The 22,231-nt window shown below is 50.0% G+C and overlaps 1 protein-coding gene across 3 annotated transcripts in view; it reads left to right on the forward strand.

Moving 5' to 3' along the window:
* The window catches only part of COL15A1 (collagen type XV alpha 1 chain), a 1,471,644-nt gene that overhangs the window by 881,584 nt on the left and 567,829 nt on the right, over window positions 1-22,231 (forward strand). For all 3 annotated transcript variants that reach the window (XM_089690361.1, XM_089690362.1, XM_089690363.1), the window contains one exon: window positions 11,423-11,497. In XM_089690361.1, coding sequence (XP_089546487.1) covers window positions 11,423-11,497 — 75 coding nt within the window. The remainder of the gene's footprint in view (window positions 1-11,422; window positions 11,498-22,231) is intronic.

Consider the following 22,231-nt stretch of genomic DNA (forward strand, 5'->3'; position numbering starts at 1 on the left):
CAAGCTCCCGAGTCAACGACTGCCCGCAACTTCACATCCCTTCCAGCCACCTGCAATGACATGGATGGTTAAAGTCCCGGATAGCTGATGGTACGAAGGATGGGGCTGGCTGGACTTACTTGGTCATACTGGGCAGTTACGCAGGAAGTGGCCCGTGGCCCCACAGTACAGAGGTTGCCTTGCTGTCTGCGTAGAATTATATATACAATAACTCCTGCGCTATTACACAACCAAACACTAAGCATCCAGCACTAAACTGCCACAACCTAGGCACCAAACACAGTCAAAATATGAATCTAATAATAGTGCAGTGCTACAAATACATGTACATATAAAATAGTAGAAGCATACGTCCTGGATGGGAGTGGTTCTAGATACGAGATTCAATAAGTGCTGTACCCCTTGTAGGAATTAACACCTCATGCGTCATCCTGAGGAAGTCACGTGCACCAATCATGACATAACGCGTAGATACGCCAGTAGGAGGGGCCCAACGGTAACGTAATGACGTCATATCCGGTGCGGGCGCCATCTTGGTGCACCCCAGCATTGTCCACACATGCAGTACACCCATAGTGTGGTGAAAATGCTGGTTCACACCTGATGTTATGTGAGTAAGCATGTTAGCTTTGGCCTTTTTTTAATAAATGATTTTACACTATATTGGATTTTTTTGCTTCACTGGGGATGTATATGGAGTGATACCCGCCCTAGTATCAGGAGGCAGCGTCTGGATACCAATATACCAGAGGAGGAGAGAGTCCCACCATTACTGTTAAAGAGGATCGCACCCTTTGGAGGAGTGTAAAGAGGCATATCAAGCTCATTGGTCCTGAGGGGCCTGGGCAGGAAGGTGAGGGGGCACCCCTGTCACTGTGGATCCACACGCAGTTTGGAGCACCTGCATGAAGAGTGTTTTTGTTGTTTCACCTAACAGAATACTTATATATCTTAACTGTATGTGTCACTGGGAGTAACCCCCTGTCATGCATGAGGTGTAATTCCTACAAGGGGTACAATATACTGGTACAGCACTTATTGAATCTCCTATCTAGAACCACTCCCATCCAGGACGTATGTTTCTACTATTTTATATGTACATTTATTTTTAGCGCTGCACTATTATTAGATTCATATTTTGCTGTCTGCGTAGCCTTTCTTCCGGAGTTATGGCAGGTCGGAGAAGGCCGATTTGCATAGGTTCTACCTCCGAAGTGTTGATGGGTTGCGGAGCAAGGGCAGGAGCTGTTGGTCCTGGAACTTTTGGCAGAACCCAAGTGGGCCGAAAGGTCTGAGCATGCTCCGTGCGTCTTTCCCATAGACGCTGATCCAACTGAGTATCAAGCAGGATAAGGTTCTCCAAGGAGGAGGGAGCTTCCACCCTAGCTAACTTGTCCTTGAGGGACTCGGACAGGCCTAGGTGGAACTGGTACTTCAATGCTGCATCGTTCCAACCGGTGTCTGCAGACCATTTATGGAACTCCACTATGTAGACCTCCATAGGCCGCCAACCTTGTAGTAGGGCATGGAGGGCGGACTCAGCAGTGGGGTCCTCTGGGGATCGTCGTAGAGGGCAGCCATGGCTTCAAAGAATTCACTCACTGAGTTAAGTGCTGGGCTCTTTTGTTCCAGAAGACCATGTACCCAAGACTGAGGTTCTTCAGACAAGAGGGAGATGATGAACCCGACCTTGACTTCTTCCAGAGAAAAGGTCCTGGGTTGCAGAGCAAAATATCATTCACAGGCATTCTTGAAAGCTCTGAACTTACGTTGATCCCCGAGAAAACATTCGGGAGTAGGAACTCTGGGTTTCGGAGGTGGTAACACTATAGCAGGAGTGGTGGCAGGAGACTGACTGGCAGGTACGGCTACTGGATTGGAACTGGCGGAGGGATTCTGGTCTGCGGAAGTAGAGAGGGAGTGAAGACGCCCTTCTAGCTGGAAGTATCCTTGCTGTAGATCCTTCACTGCTTGGGTAAGTGCCGCCACCTGTTGGCACAGGGCCTCTAGTGTGGAAGTGCCTCTCTCGGCTTCGGACATACTGGCTGGTTGATACTATAGCGTACCTAGTGATGGAGGCCAATGGAGAGAGGGCTTCCCTTGCGGCTAAGTTCCGTACTCCCCTGAGAGTGGGACAGCAGGAGTCAGGCCCTAGGTTGCACAGGTCACCTGTAGGAGTGCTGGTTGGTGGTCTACTCAGAAGCACAGCTGGTGCACGGAGATAGGTCTGCAGACAGGAGGCACCTGTTCGTGGTATGCTAGCCCCTCCGGGATTTAGATGTTTACTGGGTAGTCAGTTCAAGCCAAGATCAGGTACCAGGTGGGAATCAGAGCAGACGTAGTCAGATGGGATAGCCGAGGTCATACACAGAGGAGCGAAAGAGAGAGTATCTGTAAGCCAAGCCGAGGTCAGATCAGGGGTAAAGCAGAGTAGACAGGTCCAGGAGCAAGCCGAGTTGGTAACAGAAAATCACAGGTCAAAAATCACAGGAAACAGAAACAGGGCACGGGGAGCTAGCTTTTGCATCTCATTTGGAAACCAAGGACCCAGAGTATGGAGGAAGAATGGAGAGGCACACACTGCAAGATGCTTGAAGTCCAGTGTGAAGTTTCCACAGTCTGTGTTGATTTGGGGAGCCATGTCATCTACTGGTGTTGGTCCACTGTGCTTCATTAAGTCCAGGGTCAACGCAGCCGTCTACCAGGAGATTTTGGAGCACTTCATGCTTCCTTCCGCATACGAGCTTTATGGGGATGCTGACTTCATTTTCCAGCAGGACTTGGCACCTGTCCACACTGCCAAAAGCACCAAAACCTGGTTCAATGACCGTGGGATTACTGTGCTTGATTGGCCAGCAAACTCGCCTGACCTGAGAGAATCTATGGGGCATTGCCAAGAGAAAGATGAGAGACATGAGACCGAACACTGCAGAAGAGCTGAAGGCCGCTATTGAAGCATCCTGGTCTTCCATAACACCTCAGCAATGCTGATATCTTCCATGCCACGCCGCATTGAGGCAGTAATTGCTGCAAAAGGGGCCCAAACCAAGTACTGAGTACATATGCATGCTTATACTTTTCAGAGGTATTGTTCTATGTACAATCCTTGTTTTATTCATTGCATGTAATATTCTAATTTTCTGAGATTGTGGATTTGGGGTTTTCATGAGCTGTAAGCCATAATCATCACAATTATGACAAATCACTGCTGGAACTATCTTGCTTTGCATGTAATGAGTCTATCTCATATATTAATTTCACCTTTTAAGTTGCATTACTGAAATTAAAGAACTTTTGCATGATATTCTAATTTTTCGAGTTTCAACTGTAGAGTTGAAGTTCCCTTGGATGGAGCCAGGATTTCCTGAAAAGAGTACATTCGTAAGAAAAGCTCTCTCTAGATTGATGGGGAAGAAACTAGGGAGGGTCCCTTTAACACAGAAGATGAAGGCAAGAATTGTTAGTTGAGAAAGGGGCAGGAGTAGACTTCAGTGGAATTGAATTCCCATAGGTGGGGAATTGACCTGATGAAGCAAGTTCCTCTACAGCTGGAAGAGGTTAGAGATGAGATACTAACAGTATTCCTACCTGCTCCTTGCATACATGCATACATGCAGCAGCAAGAGTCCTGCATTCAGAGAATAGGGGAGACACCAAAACAGTAGGCCGCAATACTGAATAGGCTAGGAAGTCTGTGTCTCAAAGTGGCAAACTGTGATGCAAGGTTGACTGAGCTGAAGCAACTGAAAACAACAGAATCTGTTGACAGTCTGGGTTATGGAACCCTCTCTCCAGTCTGTAGTCTTAGCAGAGTGAATAATTTATTTATTTATTATTCTATCAGTTGGGGGGCCCCCTGGTTCTCTCGGTCCCTCTCAGGAAGAAGTGATGCTGATCACAAAACCACAATATGCCTGCCAGCAGGGTTGACTCTCCTGCTTGTAAACTATACCAGCGATCTGTAGTCCCTCTTTCCAGCTTTCTGGTGTGACCCGATCTACCCTGGGCTCTCTGAGTCCCATACTAGCTTCTCACACATGTCCTCACACTCTCAAAATCTCTTTCCTTCCTCTCCAGGTAGTTCCCAGGCCCCTGATTATATAGGCTCATGTCTCTTTGTCAGCTCTTCTGGGAAATGTAGCCTGTTTTCAGCTTGTCCGGGTATGGAAATCCTGCTTTCATCACACAAGTTCAGTAATGCCTTGCTTTGCTATATTAACCTCCCTAGCAGTATGATTATGTCAGTATTTCTGTGCTAAAAGCGGTACATTGTTTTCAATGAAAATATGTTGTTTTTTTATTGTAGGCCTGTAATTCTTAGGAATAACTCACTGAAATCTGTTTAAACAAGAGTCTAGTAGACATCCTTGGTGCAATAAAGTTTATTAAATTAAATCATAAATTATAATAAAATAAAAAATAATAATACAATAATAAATTAAATAATGTAATCAAATCAAACACGGAACTCTGTCCAAACAATATTATATAGACACTGCATTTTGTTTTATAAAACATTACGAGTGTGGTAAATTTTGAAACACTGGACTGCACAAAGTCCGACATCGCAATCAGGACAGTGGAACCTCGCTTCCTTGCGGATTTTTCCACTCTCATCTCGCCGAGAGCAACGTACGACGCACATATGTGTAGGTGCTGCCTTTTTTTGGGTTGGTGGGATGTGGTCCATAAAATGACGTCCAGTCAGTCGTTCTGGGTTGACAACTCCTACAGCACGTCATCCAGATCTACCCATAGACACTGATGGTGTTTGATGCTTGAGGAAAATCGATTCCGCCACTTTCCATATAAAGTCCGCATGAACCACAGGCTTGTCACGGTTTTTGCGGAACAGAATGTAGGCATTTCACAAACACTGTTCCAGAAGATGCCGGAAAATCTTTTTATAGTATTTTCTCCGCAGCTGTTAGGGATCCGGGTATGACCAGAAATGTGTGGACTGACACAGGGAAACGCAGACTTCAGGTATAGTTTGAATAAGACAATTTATTAAGACTAAACAAAACATAGACGCAGTGCAAGACTAAACAACAACACAGTGCAAACAAACCAACCCAAACCTCCAACAGATAACAATAGAAACAATACTAAGCGTAGTCGGGCAGGCCGGGTTGGTAGCAAACAGGCAGGCAGGGCACAAGGAGCAGGCAGAAGAGTAGTCAGGAATAGCCGAGTTCAGGACAGGCGGAGTTCATGCAGAGTCAGGGATCGAAGCAGAATCTGGATCAGGCAGAAAGCAGACAGGATGCAGGTACAGGGGCCCATGGGAAACATACACCAAGGCCCTGATCACAGGCCTGGCCATTCCTTAAATACACCTGTTGTAATCAGCTTCAGGTGATGGCTCATTGCAGGAGTGAGCCTCTGGTTGCTGAGAGCACCCGTTGGCCAGCCCTGGTACTGCAGCCCACAAGGCAGGTGAGTCCCACCACCACTGGCAAGTCCATTCCTGACAGTACCCCCCCCCCTCAAGGAGCAGCCTCAGGACGCTCCAAACAGTCCGTAATGGGCCAAATGTTCCACCGCCTGGATCCGGCAACTGGCTGGACATCCCACTGCCGGAATCAAGCGATTGGCTGGGTCTCCTGCTGATAGGCCTATCTTTTTGTAGGAGACTGCAGGAAGGCAGATTGCTGGATACAGGATTTCCAGAAGCAGGCTGGGCATCAGGAGCTGGTACGTCAGGCTGGGCAGCAGGCATCGGTTCATCTGGCATCAGGTCATCTGGCTCGACAGCGGGTACCGGGTCATCTGGCATTGGATCGTCTGGCTCGACAGCAGGCACCAAGTCATCTGGCATAATAGGACCATCAGGCTGGGTAGACACATCAAGCTGGGTAGGGTACACTGGGTCATCGGGCATCAGGGTATCAGGCTGAACCACGGAAGGCGGGTTCTCAGACGGCAGGCTGACCGGTTTGGATACTGGCAGGATGGTATTGGTTGGAAAGAATTTTTGCTTTTTCCTGGTTTTAGTTACTGGAGCGCAGGAAGTAAGCGCAGGTTTGTAAGTGGATAGAGCAGCTGTAGGCAGAGAAGAGCTGAGGGATGGAACAAAGGAGGGAGCAGTTTCTACAGAGGACTTCTTTACAGGGTTAAAGATAGGATAGGTGCAGCGAGTGGGAGCAGGGGACTGATATGTGGTAGTTAGCAGAGTATACTGGGCTATCACTGGGGGTGCTGTCGGGGATGCAGGAAGAGTGCCTTGAGCAGAGGAATGACGTTGCAAGCTGACTGAGGCTGGGTGCAACAAGTCTGACCATGTCTGCAGTATGGGTTGAACAAAGCTCAGCTTACACAAAGCCTGTCTGGTCAAAGAACGCACTGCGTTTATACAATCTCTTAGCACCTGTTGTGAACATGCAGAATAACGCTCCAAGAAGTAATCCCCATCATCCTCCAATAACCACACCAGGGACTCTACCTGGTCGGCACTAAATGGCGGCAAAAATTCATCCTTGCATTCGGGGGTACCAGATGAAGCCAACTCTGCACAAACCTGAATCAATGGTTGCACCTCAGAGAACTCTGTGCCCTGATCTACTAGGCAATGAGCGATCCTTATGCATTCTAGTAGTTGATCCCTGGTATACTCCTTCAGAGTCTGATAAGCATAATCTCTGTCATCAAAGACTAGCAGAGACAAATATATCACCTCATCAAGATGGCTTCCCTGTGCAGCCACTTCTGGTCAGGAATGGCCTTAGTGTTCTGTTAAGGATCCGGGTATGACCAGAAATGTGTGGACTGACACAGGGAAATGCAGACTTCAGGTATAGTGTGAATAAGACAATTTATTAAGACTAAACAAAACATAGACGCAGTGCAATACTAAACAACAACACAGTGCAAACAAACCAACCCAAATCTCCAACAGATAACAATAGAAACAATACTAAGCGTAGTTGGGCAGGCCGGGTCGGTCGCAAACAGGCAGGCAGGGCACAAGGAGCAGGCGGAAGAGTAGTCAGGAATAGCTGAGTTCAGGACAGGCGGAGTTCATGCAGAGTCAGGGATCGAAGCAGAATCTGGATCAGGCAGAAAGCAGACAGGATGCAGGTACAGGGGCCCATGGGAAACATACACCAAGGCCCTGATCACAGGCCTGGCCATTCCTTAAATACACCTGTTGTAATCAGCTTCAGGTGATGGCTCATTGCAGGAGTTAGCCTCTGGTTGCTGAGAGCACCCGCTGGCCAGCCCTGGTACTGCAGCCCACAAGGCAGGTGAGTCCCACCACCACTGGCAAGTCCATTCTTGACAGCTGCTTTCTCATCGCCGGATAGAAAGTCATAGCTTGGTCAGCTCTGTCGACACCTCCCATGGTGCTGTTGTAGTCAATAACTACCTGCGGCTTCTGAATGTTTTTCCCTCCTTTTGTTTGTACCATCACTGTGGAGGCATTGTGAACGGTACTCATTAGGCACACATCCTTCTTGTCCTGCCATCTCAGTGCCATCATTTTGCCTTTCTGCCAGGCAACTAATTCTCCCGACTTCAGTTTGTTTTTTGCAAACATGGATGGCAGGTTGCGCCGGTTAGACCAAACAGTTCCATAGGCATCCGTTCTGTGCTGAAGAAGAACCTCGTAAAGTTCTGGAGAGGTGTAAAAATTGTCCGTCGTTACACAGTAGCCTTGGTTTAGCAGAGGCTCAATCAGTGACAGGACAGAAGATGTTGCCATTCTGTAGTTGCTGTACTTAGGATCAAATTTTGTTTCTTTGCCGGTGTATATGACTGTGTTCCAGATGTAGCCGGTAGAGGATTCGCACAGCAGATAGGATTTGACGCCAAATCGTGCTCTCTTGCACGCAATGTACTGTATCTAGTTGAGCCTTCCCTTGTAGGCCATTAGACTTTCGTCTATGCTGATGTCTCTCTCTGGCACATAGCTCTGCTGGAAAATTCTTGCAATTATTTGAGAGACTTTCCAAATTTTTTTTAGCTTGGGAGCATTATTTGCGAAGTGCAAAAATTTCATAATGAGGGAAAAGTTGTACTCCAACATGATGGTGCCAAAGAACGGCGTGGCGAGCATTTTGTTGGTGGTCCAGTACCACTTCTGCAGCGGTTTCCCCACCACTCCTTTTAGAATAATTAGGCCGAGAAACAGCCAAATGTCCTCTTTGGTGCAGGCTCCCACTTTCTGCTTTGTGAAAATCGGCTGTGAGGAGCAGCTAGTTGTTGCGCTGCATACCTATTTGTCTACGTCATGATCATTTCAATAACCTCATCGGTCAGAAACAGTTCCAAGTACGCCAAGGGGTTGTCACCTTCAACGTGTATTTTCATACCAGGTGCGCCGGTAAACGGAAATCTTGGCAGCGCTGGCATATCACAATCAATAGTGCACCATGTGCGCAGATCACTCACGTCAATCTCCAATTCGCCGCTGTCTTCACTTTCGGTGTCTGAAGACAAATCGCCACATGAGTCGCTATCGCTCAATTCAAGTAGCTCCTCACTGTCGCTGTTCGTTAGCTCATCATAAACCGCTTTAGCGCTAGCGAGACGCTTTTTGGAAGCCATGAGTGCAAAACCGTTTTTAATCACAGAAACTGAAAAACTGCACTATGGAAATATCTCAGGTAGAGTTACAATGTATGCACTAGAGTAACACTTTATTTTGACAGTGAGCTATTTTTATAATTCCTGCCTCCCCGACGGCACAGCACGGCAGACTCACGCTGATCACACTGATCCGTGTGAGATAGGCAGGAACCAGAGAAGCAGGGAAGCGGGGAAGGAGACTGGGGACGGACGGAGGGGGTGGCTGCTGGCAGCGCAGGACCAGGGACACAGATCGGCACCAGGTAATTCGATTGTGGTGAGCCCGAGTCTGGCTCGGGGTTACCGCTTTTGACAGTAAGATTTAACCCAGAGCCAGACTCTGGAAAACCACTAGGGAGGTTAAAATCTGTAATAACTAAACTGTAGAACACTGCCATCTTCTGGTTAATTAACATCCTGTAATCAGTAACACTATAGTATGTTACATGTATAAAGACCCTTTGAGACGGGGGGCACACTCTGCTATACTGAGACTTATATGACAGACACCTCAAACATCTGCCCCTACAGATATTGGAGGAATTATAAATACGGGGCCTTGGAACCCAGAATTTCCCCCACTTACTGGTCAAATTAAAGTTTGACCCTTCTGTGGCTGGGCAATTAGACATTCGATACACTAGCTATTGTAAGCCCTTGCCCATCAGGAGCCAACAAGAGTTCCCTGATAGTATGGAGCAACACTTACCTCGTCAAGAGACTACTTACTCCTCTTGTCTTGAAACCTGACACCCCAATATATTCCATTGCCCTGTTTCCTGTTGTATATTGTTTATTTTTATAAACATCTGCATTACCTGTTAAGGGTTAATGTTATACTCTTTTGTATATTGAACATTATGCTTGCAGAATGTTTGGGTTCTGTTTGTTTATCTGCACTCTGTAGTTCCCCCTCAATGCAGTTCATTAAGGGTTACAAAAAATTCCAAAAACAACCTCCTGCTCTTAAATGGAATCCTATCCTTCAAAAGCTGCTGACACCAAACTTATACCCAAGTAAGTGAATGATCAATTAAAATAAATAGTGTAACGCTAATAATACTAACAAATTACGTGTTAAAATGCACAAACTCTATATACATCCCCTACATATATATATATATCCAAGGTGATAAATCAATACATAAATAATAAAATAGTTGTGTCATACCTGAATTCCCTCACGAGGAATATTTAGTGAAAAAAGTGACAAATACATTCCTATTTGCACATTGTGAAACAATATGTATACTGGTGCACAAAATTAGTGAACAAATAATCAATTCAAAAAGTCCAAAATGATATAATAATACTAATACGATAATTTGTGATGATCCTCACACTTCACTCTTCATGCAAGAATATATAATGTGCCGTATACGTGGTACACATGTGCCAATCCTTTACCAGCCAAAATACCCCCTCACCTCCTTCATTAGACCCCACAGGGTCAACACGCTTTGAGGATCAAGTGATCCTATCAGAATGGGTCCCTCTCAGGCTTTCCCCTCATGTCTCCAGCCTCCAACAGACTGTGGTGGCCACAGCAGTATCTTGATCATCCACCTTGTGGACCTATGGAGAACTGTGATCTATATCATGGATATATCTATATCATGGATAACTGTGCCCATACTACTGCACTTAGTCTGGCGCTGTCTGCTGTTTTTTTTTTTTATTTTCTCAGAGGTACTTTACTCCTATGAGGAGCAGCCATTGATGTTGTGTGGAGCAGAATATAGACTTTATAGACTCATTTACATGGACTTTTTTGGGGTTAACAAGGAATCTATAGATTTAATTACAGCTTGTTCATTGTTTATGCTTTTCCCTTGTTTTTCACCAGTGTATGAGTGGGAAGCTCCTGTTTTGCTCCATTTGCTTGCCTTTGGTTTTCCCATCTGCATATCATCCACAATCTAATGGGCAAACAGAGAGGGTGAACCAAATCTTGGAACAGTTTTCTTCGCTTCTGCAACTGTACCTCCAAATACCCTTTTCATTAATTGCGCCCTTCATCCTAGGATACCCAATCCTGTTTTCCCAGCTCTACATGTTCCAGCTGCTTATGCTATCCAAACTGACTTTCAAGTAGTTTCTTAGAATGCATAACAGACACGTCCGCAGTCTCCTTCTCACTGTAAAAAAATGAGTTAATAGGAAGAGGAGCTCTGTACCTAAAGTACCCCCTAGTGGCAAAGTTTATATCTCTGCTAAACAGATTCACTTTTGGATGCCTTCTGCTAAGCTTGTTTCCTGGTTCATCAGGCCCTTAAGGAATATGTACACCCATCATTTTATATTTCTGATATGTGCCTGCTATACCATGTAATTGTATGAAAAAGTATACTGTTCTCTTTGCATTGCTTCTTTTGGGTGAAATGCCTGGTGTTCCTGAACCCCCCACCCGCACAGTCATTAACTGGAAAGTTCAATATGATGTGGTTTCTCTTCACCTAGTTCTCTGAGCGTCTTATGCGGCTAAGAACAGAGGGTATATATTACCTATAAAAAAGGGGAAACTGGTATTTATTATGTTTTTCATATGTATACAAAAATGTTTTGCCTTTCATTTCTATTTTAAACTGAATGGGTAATTTTTACAAGGTAAGGGTTCATGTATAGTTTTGCCATGGATTAACCCGATAAACTATAGACTTAAATTGTCTTAATTCCTTTCATGTGCAAGTAACTTTGTGTTAAATATAAATGCTGTAATCTGTGAACATATTGTATTTACTGCAGCAAAAATAAAATTATCCCTTTCTCATTACAAATTCGCGAAGTGTTATACCCTTCAAGTTGTTATATTGTTGCTGTGTAACATCTACCTTTCTCTGTTTCCTTGTAGGGTGAAAGAGGACTAGATGGCATCAGCATTGTGGGCCCCCCAGGTCCTCCTGGGCCAGTGGTGACACTGCAAGAAGTAAGCTTGCTTTTCAGTGCACATACACATGAAAAATATGCATCTTTTACACTTTTTTTTTATTTTAAAAGTCATGCTAAAAGCTTTGCTTTTATATTGTTTTTCATTCATGCAAATGCACATACAGTATGTGCACACATATGAATGAATGCTAGCAATGTTAGTAGATGCTTCTTTAATAAAATCAGGTTATGTTAGTATAGGTCATGATATTCGTATTTCACATAAATGCCTAAACAGTAGTCAATTGAATATGTAATTGCATGATGGCAAAAAGCTTAAAAAGCATTTAAGCTGGCCAGCCCTAAAGGATATAACCCACCTGACATCCAACATGCTCAGTTTTTACTGGTATCCCTAAAGTCTTCTCATGATCCAAATGTTATATTAATTTTCACATTACATTTCAATTATTTGTAGCCCACTCTTATTAATCTGAATGTTCTTGAAGTTTGAATACTTTTCCAGGAATCCCTCACAATTACATCCTTAAATTCTGAGATACATTTTCACTATGTCCTGTGAATATGCACTACTTGTGTTGTACATTTACCAAAGCCTGCCATCTGAACTACACAGGTGCTAAAGAGAGGCAGAGGGCAGGAGACAGTCAGGGCAGGAATCACTGCTTGCAGGCAACACGGTACCATAGGCTATGTAGTAGCTAGAAATGGAAAGTAAACTAAAGGAATCAGCAGAGAAGAATCTACAAAGTAAGCAAGAATATCCACTTGTGGAAAAAGATGGCCAGAAGACAGTCAAAAATCACAGCATTAAAGCAAATTTTTCAAGTAAGCTTGTATTGAATTTTCAAAAACAGCTATCATTTGTATTGCTATTGCAATGCTGATGTTATAAAATGAAAGTGCATGCTGTGACTTTAGATCTCCTTTGAAAGGATGCCTGATTTCAAGAACCTTTTCTTCATGGAAATCTTCAGTCAATAACTGCTGGTTAGCTTCATTATCTGGGGATTTTCATCAGTGCAGCCATTGAGTGCAGTTTTATCCCAGCCACTGTGTTCATGGATCCAAATGCCACAACTTTGTCGTGCCTTTTAGTTACTGATGTATAATGCCTACCTTGTCTTCAAAGACTTACTTTTGATATGTGTAGCACTTACCCCCAAAGGAGCCACTGATATATGGGTCCCCGGATTCCAAATGCCATGACTCTTCTGGCAATGTCACACCTACTGACACACCTGAAAAAGGAGGATTTATTACAGATAAACATCCTTTGAACAGCAATAAACAATAACAGATAAATTCATTTCTTTATAATTACAAGCAATGAGAGGACCAAGTGTCTCTACACCTGAACCCTGGATCTGAGGAAGGGGCCCTAACTAAAGGGGACAGTGCTAGAAGCTGAAAGGTCCTTTATTAAAAGTCCTTCATTCTCTCCAAGCCCCTCCCACTAGCCAGTGTTTTAATCATTGGGGCCCAAAATTTCTGAGTTGAAGTGGTCAGATATAAGAGAATCCCACAGTACATGGCATGTCTCCAAACTATATCCTAACTTAAAGTGACATTGTCCCTTTAAGAAGTAGGTAAGAAAGTTGTAGCCAGTCACCACTATGCATTCTATAAACCTTCTCCTGCTCTCTGGTCTGGAGTTGGCAGTGGCTCAAAACCAAATAATGGCAATCTCTCACCGAATCAATAATGCCCTTTTCCTCCAGCTTGCTTGATCTCTCTGTGTCAGGAATGGACTGGCCAGCAATGGTGGGACTCACCTGCCTTTTGATCTGCAGTACCAGGGCTGGCCAGCGGGTGCTCCCAGCAATCAGAGACTCAACCTTTCAGCCAGCTAACACCTGGAACTGATTATGCTGGGGTATTTAAGGGATGGCTAGACTTGCAGACTCTGCCTTGGTGTTGTGTTCTCTTGGGCCCTGTATCCTGTTCCTGCTCTCTGTTCCTGTCTGATTCTCTGCTGACCCTGCTCTGATCCCTGGCTTGTCTGACCATCCCTCTGCCTGACCCTCTGTACTACGCTGCTTGCTACCTGTTCTGATCCCTGGCTTGTGACCCTGACCATCCCTCCGCCTTACCCACTGTACTACGCTGCTTGCTACCTGCTGAACCTGGCCTGTGACCCCGACCCATCTCCGCTTGCTCCCCCTGTACCTACCTGCCCTATTGATATTGACCCGGCCTGCCTGACGACGCTTGCTTGTATGTACTGTTATCTGTGGGTGGTTGGTTTGGTTTGGTTTGGTTGCACTGTATTATGTTTTAGTATTGCACTGCGTTTATGTTTGTATTGTTAGTGTTAATAAATTACATTGTTAATCACATATCTGAAGTCTGCGTTTCCCTGCTTCAGTCACACACCTCTGGTCATACCTGGGAGCCCTGACATTACACCAAGGCCAATCCTGACCAGAAGTGGCTGCACAGGGAAGCCATCTTGGCTTGTTGATGGGAAGGATGGATCTGGATGAGGTTGCGTATTTATATCTGCTAGTGTTTGATGACAGGGAGTATGCTTATCAAACTCTGAAGGAGTATCCCCGGGATGAACTGCTAGAATGTATACGGCTCGCTCATGTTCTAGTAGATCAGGGCACAGAGTTCTCTGAGGTGCAGCCTTTGATTGAGGTTTGTGCAGAGTTGGTTTCATCTGGTACCCCCGAATGCAGGGATGAATTTTTGCCACCATTTAGTACAGACCAGGTAGAGTCCCTGGTGTGGTTATTAGAGGATGATGTGGGTTACTTTCTGGAGCGTTATTCCACATGTTCACCACAGACACTAAGAGATTGTATAAACGCAGTGCAGTCATTGACCAGACAGGCTTTGTGTAAGCTCAGCTTTGTTCAACCCATACTGCAGACATGGACAGACTTGTTGCACCCAGCCTCAGTCAGCTTACAAAAACCCAGTCCTGCTTCTAACTCTACTCCTGTATTCCCAACAGCTCCTCCAGTTACAGCCCAGTATACTTGGCTATCTACCGCATGTCAGTACCCTGTTCCCACTCGCTGCACCTATCCTGCCTTTAACCCTGTAAAAAAGCCCTCTGTAGCAACTGCTCCCTCTCCTGTTCCATCCTCCAGTTCTTCTCTGTCTCCAGCTGCTCCATTCGTTTGCAGACCTGCGTTTACTTGCAGTGCTCCAGTAGTTAAAACCAGAAAAAAGCGAAAATTCTTTCCAACCAATACCATCCTGCCAGTATCCAAACCGGTGAGCCTGCCTTCCGTGGTTCAGCCTGAAGCCTCTACTCGGCCTGAAGCCTCTACTCGGCCTGATGCCTCTACTCGGCCTGATGCCTCTACTCCGCCTGATGCCTCTACTCGGCCTGAAGCCTCTACTCGGCCTGAAGCCTCTACTCAGCCGGACGCCGGCATTCAGCCTGATGCCTCTACCCAGCATGATGAACTGATCCAGCCTGACGATCCTATTAGGCCAGTTGACTCGATGCCCGCTGTTGATCCAGATGATCCGGTACCTGATCCGGTGCCCGCTGTCGTGCCAATTGACTCAGAGCCCGCTGTCGTACCTGGTGACTCGGTGCCCACTGCCTTGCCAGATGACGCGGTGCCCGCTGGCGAGCCAAATGACCTGATGCCTGGTGACCCAGTGCCCGCTGTCATACCTGGTGACCCGATGCCCGCTGTCGAGCCAGACGATCCAATGCCTGGTGACCCGGTACCCACTGCCTTGCCAGATGACGCGGTGCCCGCTGGCAAGCCAAATGACCTGATGCCTGGTGACCCAGTGCCCGCTGTCATACCTGGTGACCCGATGCCTGCTGTCGAGCCAGACAATCCGGTACCTGATGACCCGGTGCCCACTGTCGTGCCTGTTGACTCGGAGCCCACTGCCTTGCCAGATGACGCGGTGCCCGCTGTCGAGCCAAATGACTTGATGCCTGGTGACCCGATGCCCGCTGTCCAGCCAGACGATTCAATGTCTGCCCCAGTGCCCGCGGTCATGCCAGTTGACTCGGAACCCACTGCCTTGCCAGATGACGCGGTGCTCGCTGTCAAGCCAAATGACTTGATGCCTGGTGACCCGATGCCCGCTGTCCAGTCAGACGATCCAATGTCTGACCCAGTGCCCGCGGTCATACCAGTTGACTCGGAGCCCACTGCCTTGCCAGATGACGCGGTGCCCGCGGTCGAGCCAAATGACCTGATGCCTGGTGACCCGATGCCCGCTGTCCGGTCAGACGATCCAATGTCTGACCCAGTGCCCGCGGTCATACCAGTTGACTCGGAGCCCACTGCCTTGCCAGATGACACGGTGCCCGCTGTCGAGCCAAATGACCTGATGCCTGGTGACCCGATGCCCGCTGTCCAGCCAGACGATCCAATGTCTGACCTAGTGCCAGCGGTCATGCCAGTTGACTCGGAGCCCACTGTCGTGCCTGGTGACTCGGTGCCCGCTGCTCCGCCTGGGGGCTCGAGACCTGTCGCTCCGCCTGGGGGTCCGGCGCCCGCCGCTCCTCCTGGGGGTTCGGCGCCCGCCGCTCCTCCTGGGGGTCCGGCGCCCGCCGCCCCGCCTGAGGGCCCGAGACCTGTCGCTCCACCTGGGGGTCCGGCGCCCGCCGCTCCGCCTGAGGGCCCGAGACCTGTCGCTCCACCTGGGGGTCCGGCGCCCGCCGCTCCGCCTGAGGGCCCGAGACCTGTCGCTCCGCCTGGGGGTCCGGCGCCCGCCGCTCCGCCTGAGGGCCCGAGACCTGTCGCTCCGCCTGGGGGCCCGAGACCTGTCGCTCCACCCGGGGGTCCGGCGCCCGCCGCTCCGCCTGAGGGCCCGAGACCTGTCGCTCCACCCGGGGGTCCGGCGCCCGCCGCTCCGCCTGAGGGCCCGAGACCTGTAGTTCCGCCTGGGGGTCCGGCGCCCGCCGCTCCGCCTGGGGGCCCGATGCCTGTCGCCCCGCCTGGGGGCCCGATGCCTGTCGCCCCGCCTGGGGGCCCGATGCCTGTCGCCCCGCCTGGGGGCCCGATGCCTGTCGCCCCACCTGGGGGTCCGGCGCCCGCCGCCCCGCCTGGGGGCCCGATGCCCGTCGCCCCGCCTGGGGGCCTGATGCCTGTCGCCCCGCCTGGGGGCCCGATGCCTGTCGCCCCGCCTGGGGGTCCGATGCCTGTCGCCCCGCCTGGGGGCCCGATGCCTGTCGCCCCGCCTGGGGGCCCGATGCCTGTCGCCCCGCCTGGGGGCCCGATGCCTGTCGCCCCGCCTGGGGGTCCGAGGCCTGTCGCCCCGCCTGGGGGCCCGAGGCCTGTCGCTCCATCTGGGGGTCCGGCACCCGCCGCTCCGCCTGAGGGCCCGAGACCTGTAGTTCCGCCTGGGGGCCCGATGCCTGTCGCCCCGCCCGGGGGCCCGATGCCTGTCGCCCCGCCCGGGGGCCCGATGCCTGTCGCCCCGCCCGGGGGCCCGATGCCTGTCGCCCCGCCCGGGGGCCCGAGGCCTGTCGCTCCATCTGGGGGTCCGGCACCCGCCGCTCCGCCCGAGGGCCCGATGCCTGTCGCCCCGCCCGGGGGCCCGATGCCTGTCGCCCCGCCCGGGGGCCCGATGCCTGTCGCCCCGCCCGGGGGCCCGAGGCCTGTCGCCCCGCCCGGGGGCCCGAGGCCTGTTGCCCCGCCCGGGGGCCCGAGGCCTGTCGCCCCGCCCGGGGGCCCGAGGCCTGCCGCTTCGCCTGGTAGCCCGATGTGCCTCTGCCCGGAGTCCAGCCCGATGTGCCTCTGCCCGGAGTCCAGCCCGATGTGCCTCTGCCCGGAGTCCAGCCCGATGTGCCTCTGCCCGGAGTCCAGCCCGATGTGCCTCTGCCCGGAGTCCAGCCCGATGTGCCTCTGCCCGGAGTCCAGCCCGATGTGCCTCTGCCCGGAGTCCAGCCCGATGTGCCTCTGCCCGGAGTCCAGCCCGATGTGCCTCTGCCCGGTGTGGCTCTGCCCGGTGTGCCTCTGCCCAATGTGGCTCTGCCCGGTGTGCCTCTGCCCGGAGTCCAGCCCGATGTGCCTCTGCCCGGAGTCCAGCCCGATGTGCCTCTGCCCGGAGTCCAGCCCGATGTGCCTCTGCCCGGAGTCCAGCCCGATGTGCCTCTGCCCGGAGTCCAGCCCGATGTGCCTCTGCCCGGAGTCCAGCCCGATGTGCCTCTGCCCGGAGTCCAGCCCGATGTGCCTCTGCCCGGAGTCCAGCCCGATGTGCCTCTGCCCGGTGTGCCTCTGCCCGGTGTGCCTCTGCCCGGTGTGGCTCTGCCCGGTGTGCCTCTGCCCGGAGTCCAGCCCGATGTGCCTCTGCCCGGAGTCCAGCCCGATGTGCCTCTGCCCGGAGTCCAGCCCGATGTGCCTCTGCCCGGAGTCCAGCCCGATGTGCCTCTGCCCCGAGTCCAGCCCGATGTGCCTCTGCCCGGTGTGCCTCTGCCCGGTGTGCCTCTGCCCGGTGTGGCTCTGCCCGATGTGCCTCTGCCCGGAGTCCAGCCCGATGTGCCTCTGCCCGGAGTCCAGCCCGATGTGCCTCTGCCCGGAGTCCAGCCCGATGTGCCTCTGCCCGGTGTACCGCTGCCCGGAGTCCTGCCCGGTGTGCCAGTCTTTGATATCCCGCCAGTTACCAGACCCGGGCGGTGGAACATTTTTCCCAGCTAGGACTGTTTGGAGCGTCCTGAGGCCGCTCCTTGAGGGGGGGGTACTGTCAGGAATGGACTGGCCAGCAATGGTGGGACTCACCTGCCTTTTGATCTGCAGTACCAGGGCTGGCCAGCGGGTGCTCCCAGCAATCAGAGACTCAACCTTTCAGCCAGCTAACACCTGGAACTGATTATGCTGGGGTATTTAAGGGATGGCTAGACTTGCAGACTCTGCCTTGGTGTTGTGTTCTCTTGGGCCCTGTATCCTGTTCCTGCTCTCTGTTCCTGTCTGATTCTCTGCTGACCCTGCTCTGATCCCTGGCTTGTCTGACCATCCCTCTGCCTGACCCTCTGTACTACGCTGCTTGCTACCTGTTCTGATCCCTGGCTTGTGACCCTGACCATCCCTCCGCCTTACCCACTGTACTACGCTGCTTGCTACCTGCTGAACCTGGCCTGTGACCCCGACCCATCTCCGCTTGCTCCCCCTGTACCTACCTGCCCTATTGATATTGACCCGGCCTGCCTGACGACGCTTGCTTGTATGTACTGTTATCTGTGGGTGGTTGGTTTGGTTTGGTTTGGTTGCACTGTATTATGTTTTAGTATTGCACTGCGTTTATGTTTGTATTGTTAGTGTTAATAAATTACATTGTTAATCACATATCTGAAGTCTGCGTTTCCCTGCTTCAGTCACACACCTCTGGTCATACCTGGGAGCCCTGACACTCTGACAGCTGTGACCTCCATGTAAATGTAGCAGCCCAGTCTATCTCCAACACTGTGGTGAACATTCACAGCAGGCAGTGTCTTCAACTCAGCAGTCCTCTCCACTCATCGACTCTCACTTCCCATGTGAGACTGCCCTGAGGAGGAACAGACGCTGAACAGTTGGTAAGGTGTCTGGCAGCATCATTCTTGATGGACTGAAAAGGGGATATCCTATGTAAAGGTAAGCCAATGAGGAGGGAGTTGCAATAGTCAAGGCGAGAGATGACCAGGGCTTGAATTAAAAGCTTTGTAGTGTCATTGGTTAAGAAGTGGGGTATTTTAGAGATTCTGCGTAAGTTGAGGCGGCAAGCTTTGGACAGTGATTGGATGTGGAGCTAAAAGGATAGTTCAGAGCCCAGGATAACACCTAGCACCTCGGAATGCAGGAATGGGTTGATAGTTGTGTGCCTTCAATCTTGACAGAGAAGTCAGGGGAAGGAGCATGTGGGGGGAGGAAATATTATGAGGTCGGTTTTGCATAGATTGAGTTTGAGGAAATGGTGTGACATCCAGGCTGATATGTCCGTTAGTAGACTAGTGATGTATATGGAGACTGATGGAGTGAACTGTGGGGAGATAGATTTGGGTGTAGACAGCATAGAAATGGAAGCCATGGGAGGCTATCAACTGACCCAGGAAGGGCATGTAAATCGAGAATAGGAGAGGTCCAAGAACAGAACCTTGGGGGACCCCAACGGAGGAGGAAGTGAGATTGTAATTGACGCTGAAGGTGCTGTGTGATAGGTAAGAAGAGAGCCAGTGAAAAATACAGTCACCGAGACCAATGGAGTCAAGTTTTTTTTGAGGAGGAGGGGGTGGTCCACGGTGTCAAAGGCAGCAGACAGGTCCAGGAGTAGGAGTACAGAATAGTGTCAATGGGTTTTAGCTGTTAGTAGATCGTTTTAGGAGAGCGGTTTCTATGGACTGTTGAGAGCGAAATGCAAACTGAAGAGGATCAAGAAGGTAATTTTCAGTAAGATGGTCATGGAAAGGTGTGGCGCGGCACACTCACGGGTCCCGACAGCTTGGAGAAATGGCTCACAGTCAAGGAAGATGTCCCAGGAAGTCAAGTGCAGGGCCCAGTGCTTCTTATTGTTCCAGCAAGGTCTTCACAGATTCTGGGTCTTCAAAGAAGTGAACCTTGTTGTCATCCACAACTCGAAGTCTGGTAGGGAATATCATCGCGTAGGAGATATGACGGATCCAGACTTGACGCTTGGCATCCGTGAATTGCACTCGGTGTTTTTGAAGCTCAGCATAGCAGAGAAGTCGGGGAGCACCGCAATATTGACATTTTGAAGGAAATGTTTCCTTTTTCTCTGGTAAGACAAAGGATGGTGTCGCGATCACAGTAGTTCAAGAACTTGGCTTAAAATGTGCGCGGTGGTGCTCCTTTTGGCAGAGGCCAGGTGATGGGCCCATTCCACCATGAAGGTGAAGGAGAACTATGGCCTGCCATAGGTGGTGGTAAGCAGTGATTCTAGAAACGTAGCTGGATCCAAGCCCTCTGCACCCTCGGGTAGGCCCAGGAATCGAAGATTACACTTCCAGAGCCTATTTTCCATATCATCTTGCTTTTGTAACACAGCATGTAGCTGGTGTTGTAGGCATTTAGTGCTAACCTATAACGACGGCAGGTGCTGTTCCTATGACCTGTTCCTGAAGCTTTTGTAGGTCTTGACAAATGAGGGAGATATCAATCTTTACCTCTTCAATTTTGTAGGTCAGGGTACTCTGGCAAGTGGAGTTCGCCTCCATCACCTTTTTAGTATTAGCGTTCACAGGTTCCCCCGCAGAGGAAGCAACGGCGCCATCTTCCCTGATAGTGTCTCTCTCTTTATGTCGGAATTTATCCAGCTTGCCACTAATGTCAGCAGTTTTTTTTGGTGACATGTTGCAGGAGGGTAGAGGAGAGGTTAGTGGCTGTATCGAGAGTAAGAGAGAGCAGGATATTGTACAGGATCAGAAGATACGGATGAGTCTCAAGTGGAGCTCCCAAAAGTGCACCCTACGCCATGCTGCTCCAGGCCACGCCCCTGACTAGTGCATGTGTTAGAGAGTTGGACAAGGTGCCAGAAGAGAGAGAGAAATTGAAGATGCGAGTTAGAGATTGTAGGATAGAGCCTGAGGTGATCGTAGCATTTACAAGGAAACAGGGTCCAGGTGGCCAGTAGTTAAGTGGACAGTAGAAAAATGTTTAGCAACCTCATCTATAGTAGCGGGTTGATTGATGGAAGTAATGAGTGTAACTGTAGACATGGAGTGATAAGTGGGGGAGATGTCTGTACAGCAGAGATCTCATCATGAATTGTATCAATCTTATTTTTTAAGTGATTGATGATCTCCTGGGTAGTGATTGAGGTAGTGGGTGGTGGCAGTGGAAGATGAAGTAGATAGTTGAAGGTAGAGAAGAGTTGACAGGGACTGGATGAGAAGGTGTTAATGAGAGTGATAAAATAGGTCTGCTTGAGTGCGTGAAGGCAGTAGTAGTATTTTTGAAGGGCAGATCTGTATTGACTATGTTTTTTCAGACTTCTGGTGTTATCTGTTTGTCAAGGTTGCAGGGGTCAGGACCGGATTCTGTGTGTAGTGAAGGGAGCAATTGTGTCTAGGGCGGATAATAGTGAACTATTGTAGACAGAAGTGGCTAGGTTGGGGCAGGACAGGGGTGAGACTTTGTCATAAGGTTGGTCAGTAGCGAAGTGTAGAAGAGTAGAGAAGTGAATGGTTAGAGTGGCGGAGGTTTCTGTAAGGCTGATGGAGGGAAAGGAGGTAGAAGACAGGGAGAGAGCAAAGCTAATAAGGTAGTGATCAGAGAGAGGGAAAGAATTGTTGGTGAGGTTGCTCAGAGTGCATAGGTAGGAGAAAACAAGGTCAAGGGTGTTGCAGTCAGAGTGAATAGAAGCATGTGGGGATAGAAGGATTCCCACTCCTCCCTTCCGTCCACTGGGTCTGGGGTAGTGTCAGGGATCTCCTCGATCCCTGCCGCGATGGTCCCGGCGCAGGCGCAGTGCACCGCCCTGTGCAGGGACACGGGCACTAGGTCCGGGCCGGCCGCGGCGTTCGAGTTCGCGCATGCGCAGTAGAAGCCGCGGCCGCCCGCTGGGCACCAATGGCAGCGCAGGGCGGGATATTTAAATGGCCCTGAGCTGTCATTCAGTGCCTTCTGGTCTTCCCTGCATCCTGTGAACCTGTGATCCTGTACCCCTTGTAAGTTTTGACCCGGATTGAACCTGACTTTGCTGCTTTCTCCTGCTCTGACCCTTGCTTTGCCTGACCTCTCTCCTGGATGCCCCCTATTGGATTTGACCTGCTGTTGCTGACCTGGCGTGTGACCCGACCATTCTATGCCCGCTGCCTTGTACCTTGCCGTCCTCTCTGTTACCGACC

This window comes from Staurois parvus, unplaced genomic scaffold (assembly GCF_062004578.1).
Source record: "Staurois parvus isolate SC_StPar_1 unplaced genomic scaffold, SC_StPar_1.0 ptg000527l, whole genome shotgun sequence".
NCBI lineage: Eukaryota > Metazoa > Chordata > Amphibia > Anura > Ranidae > Staurois > Staurois parvus.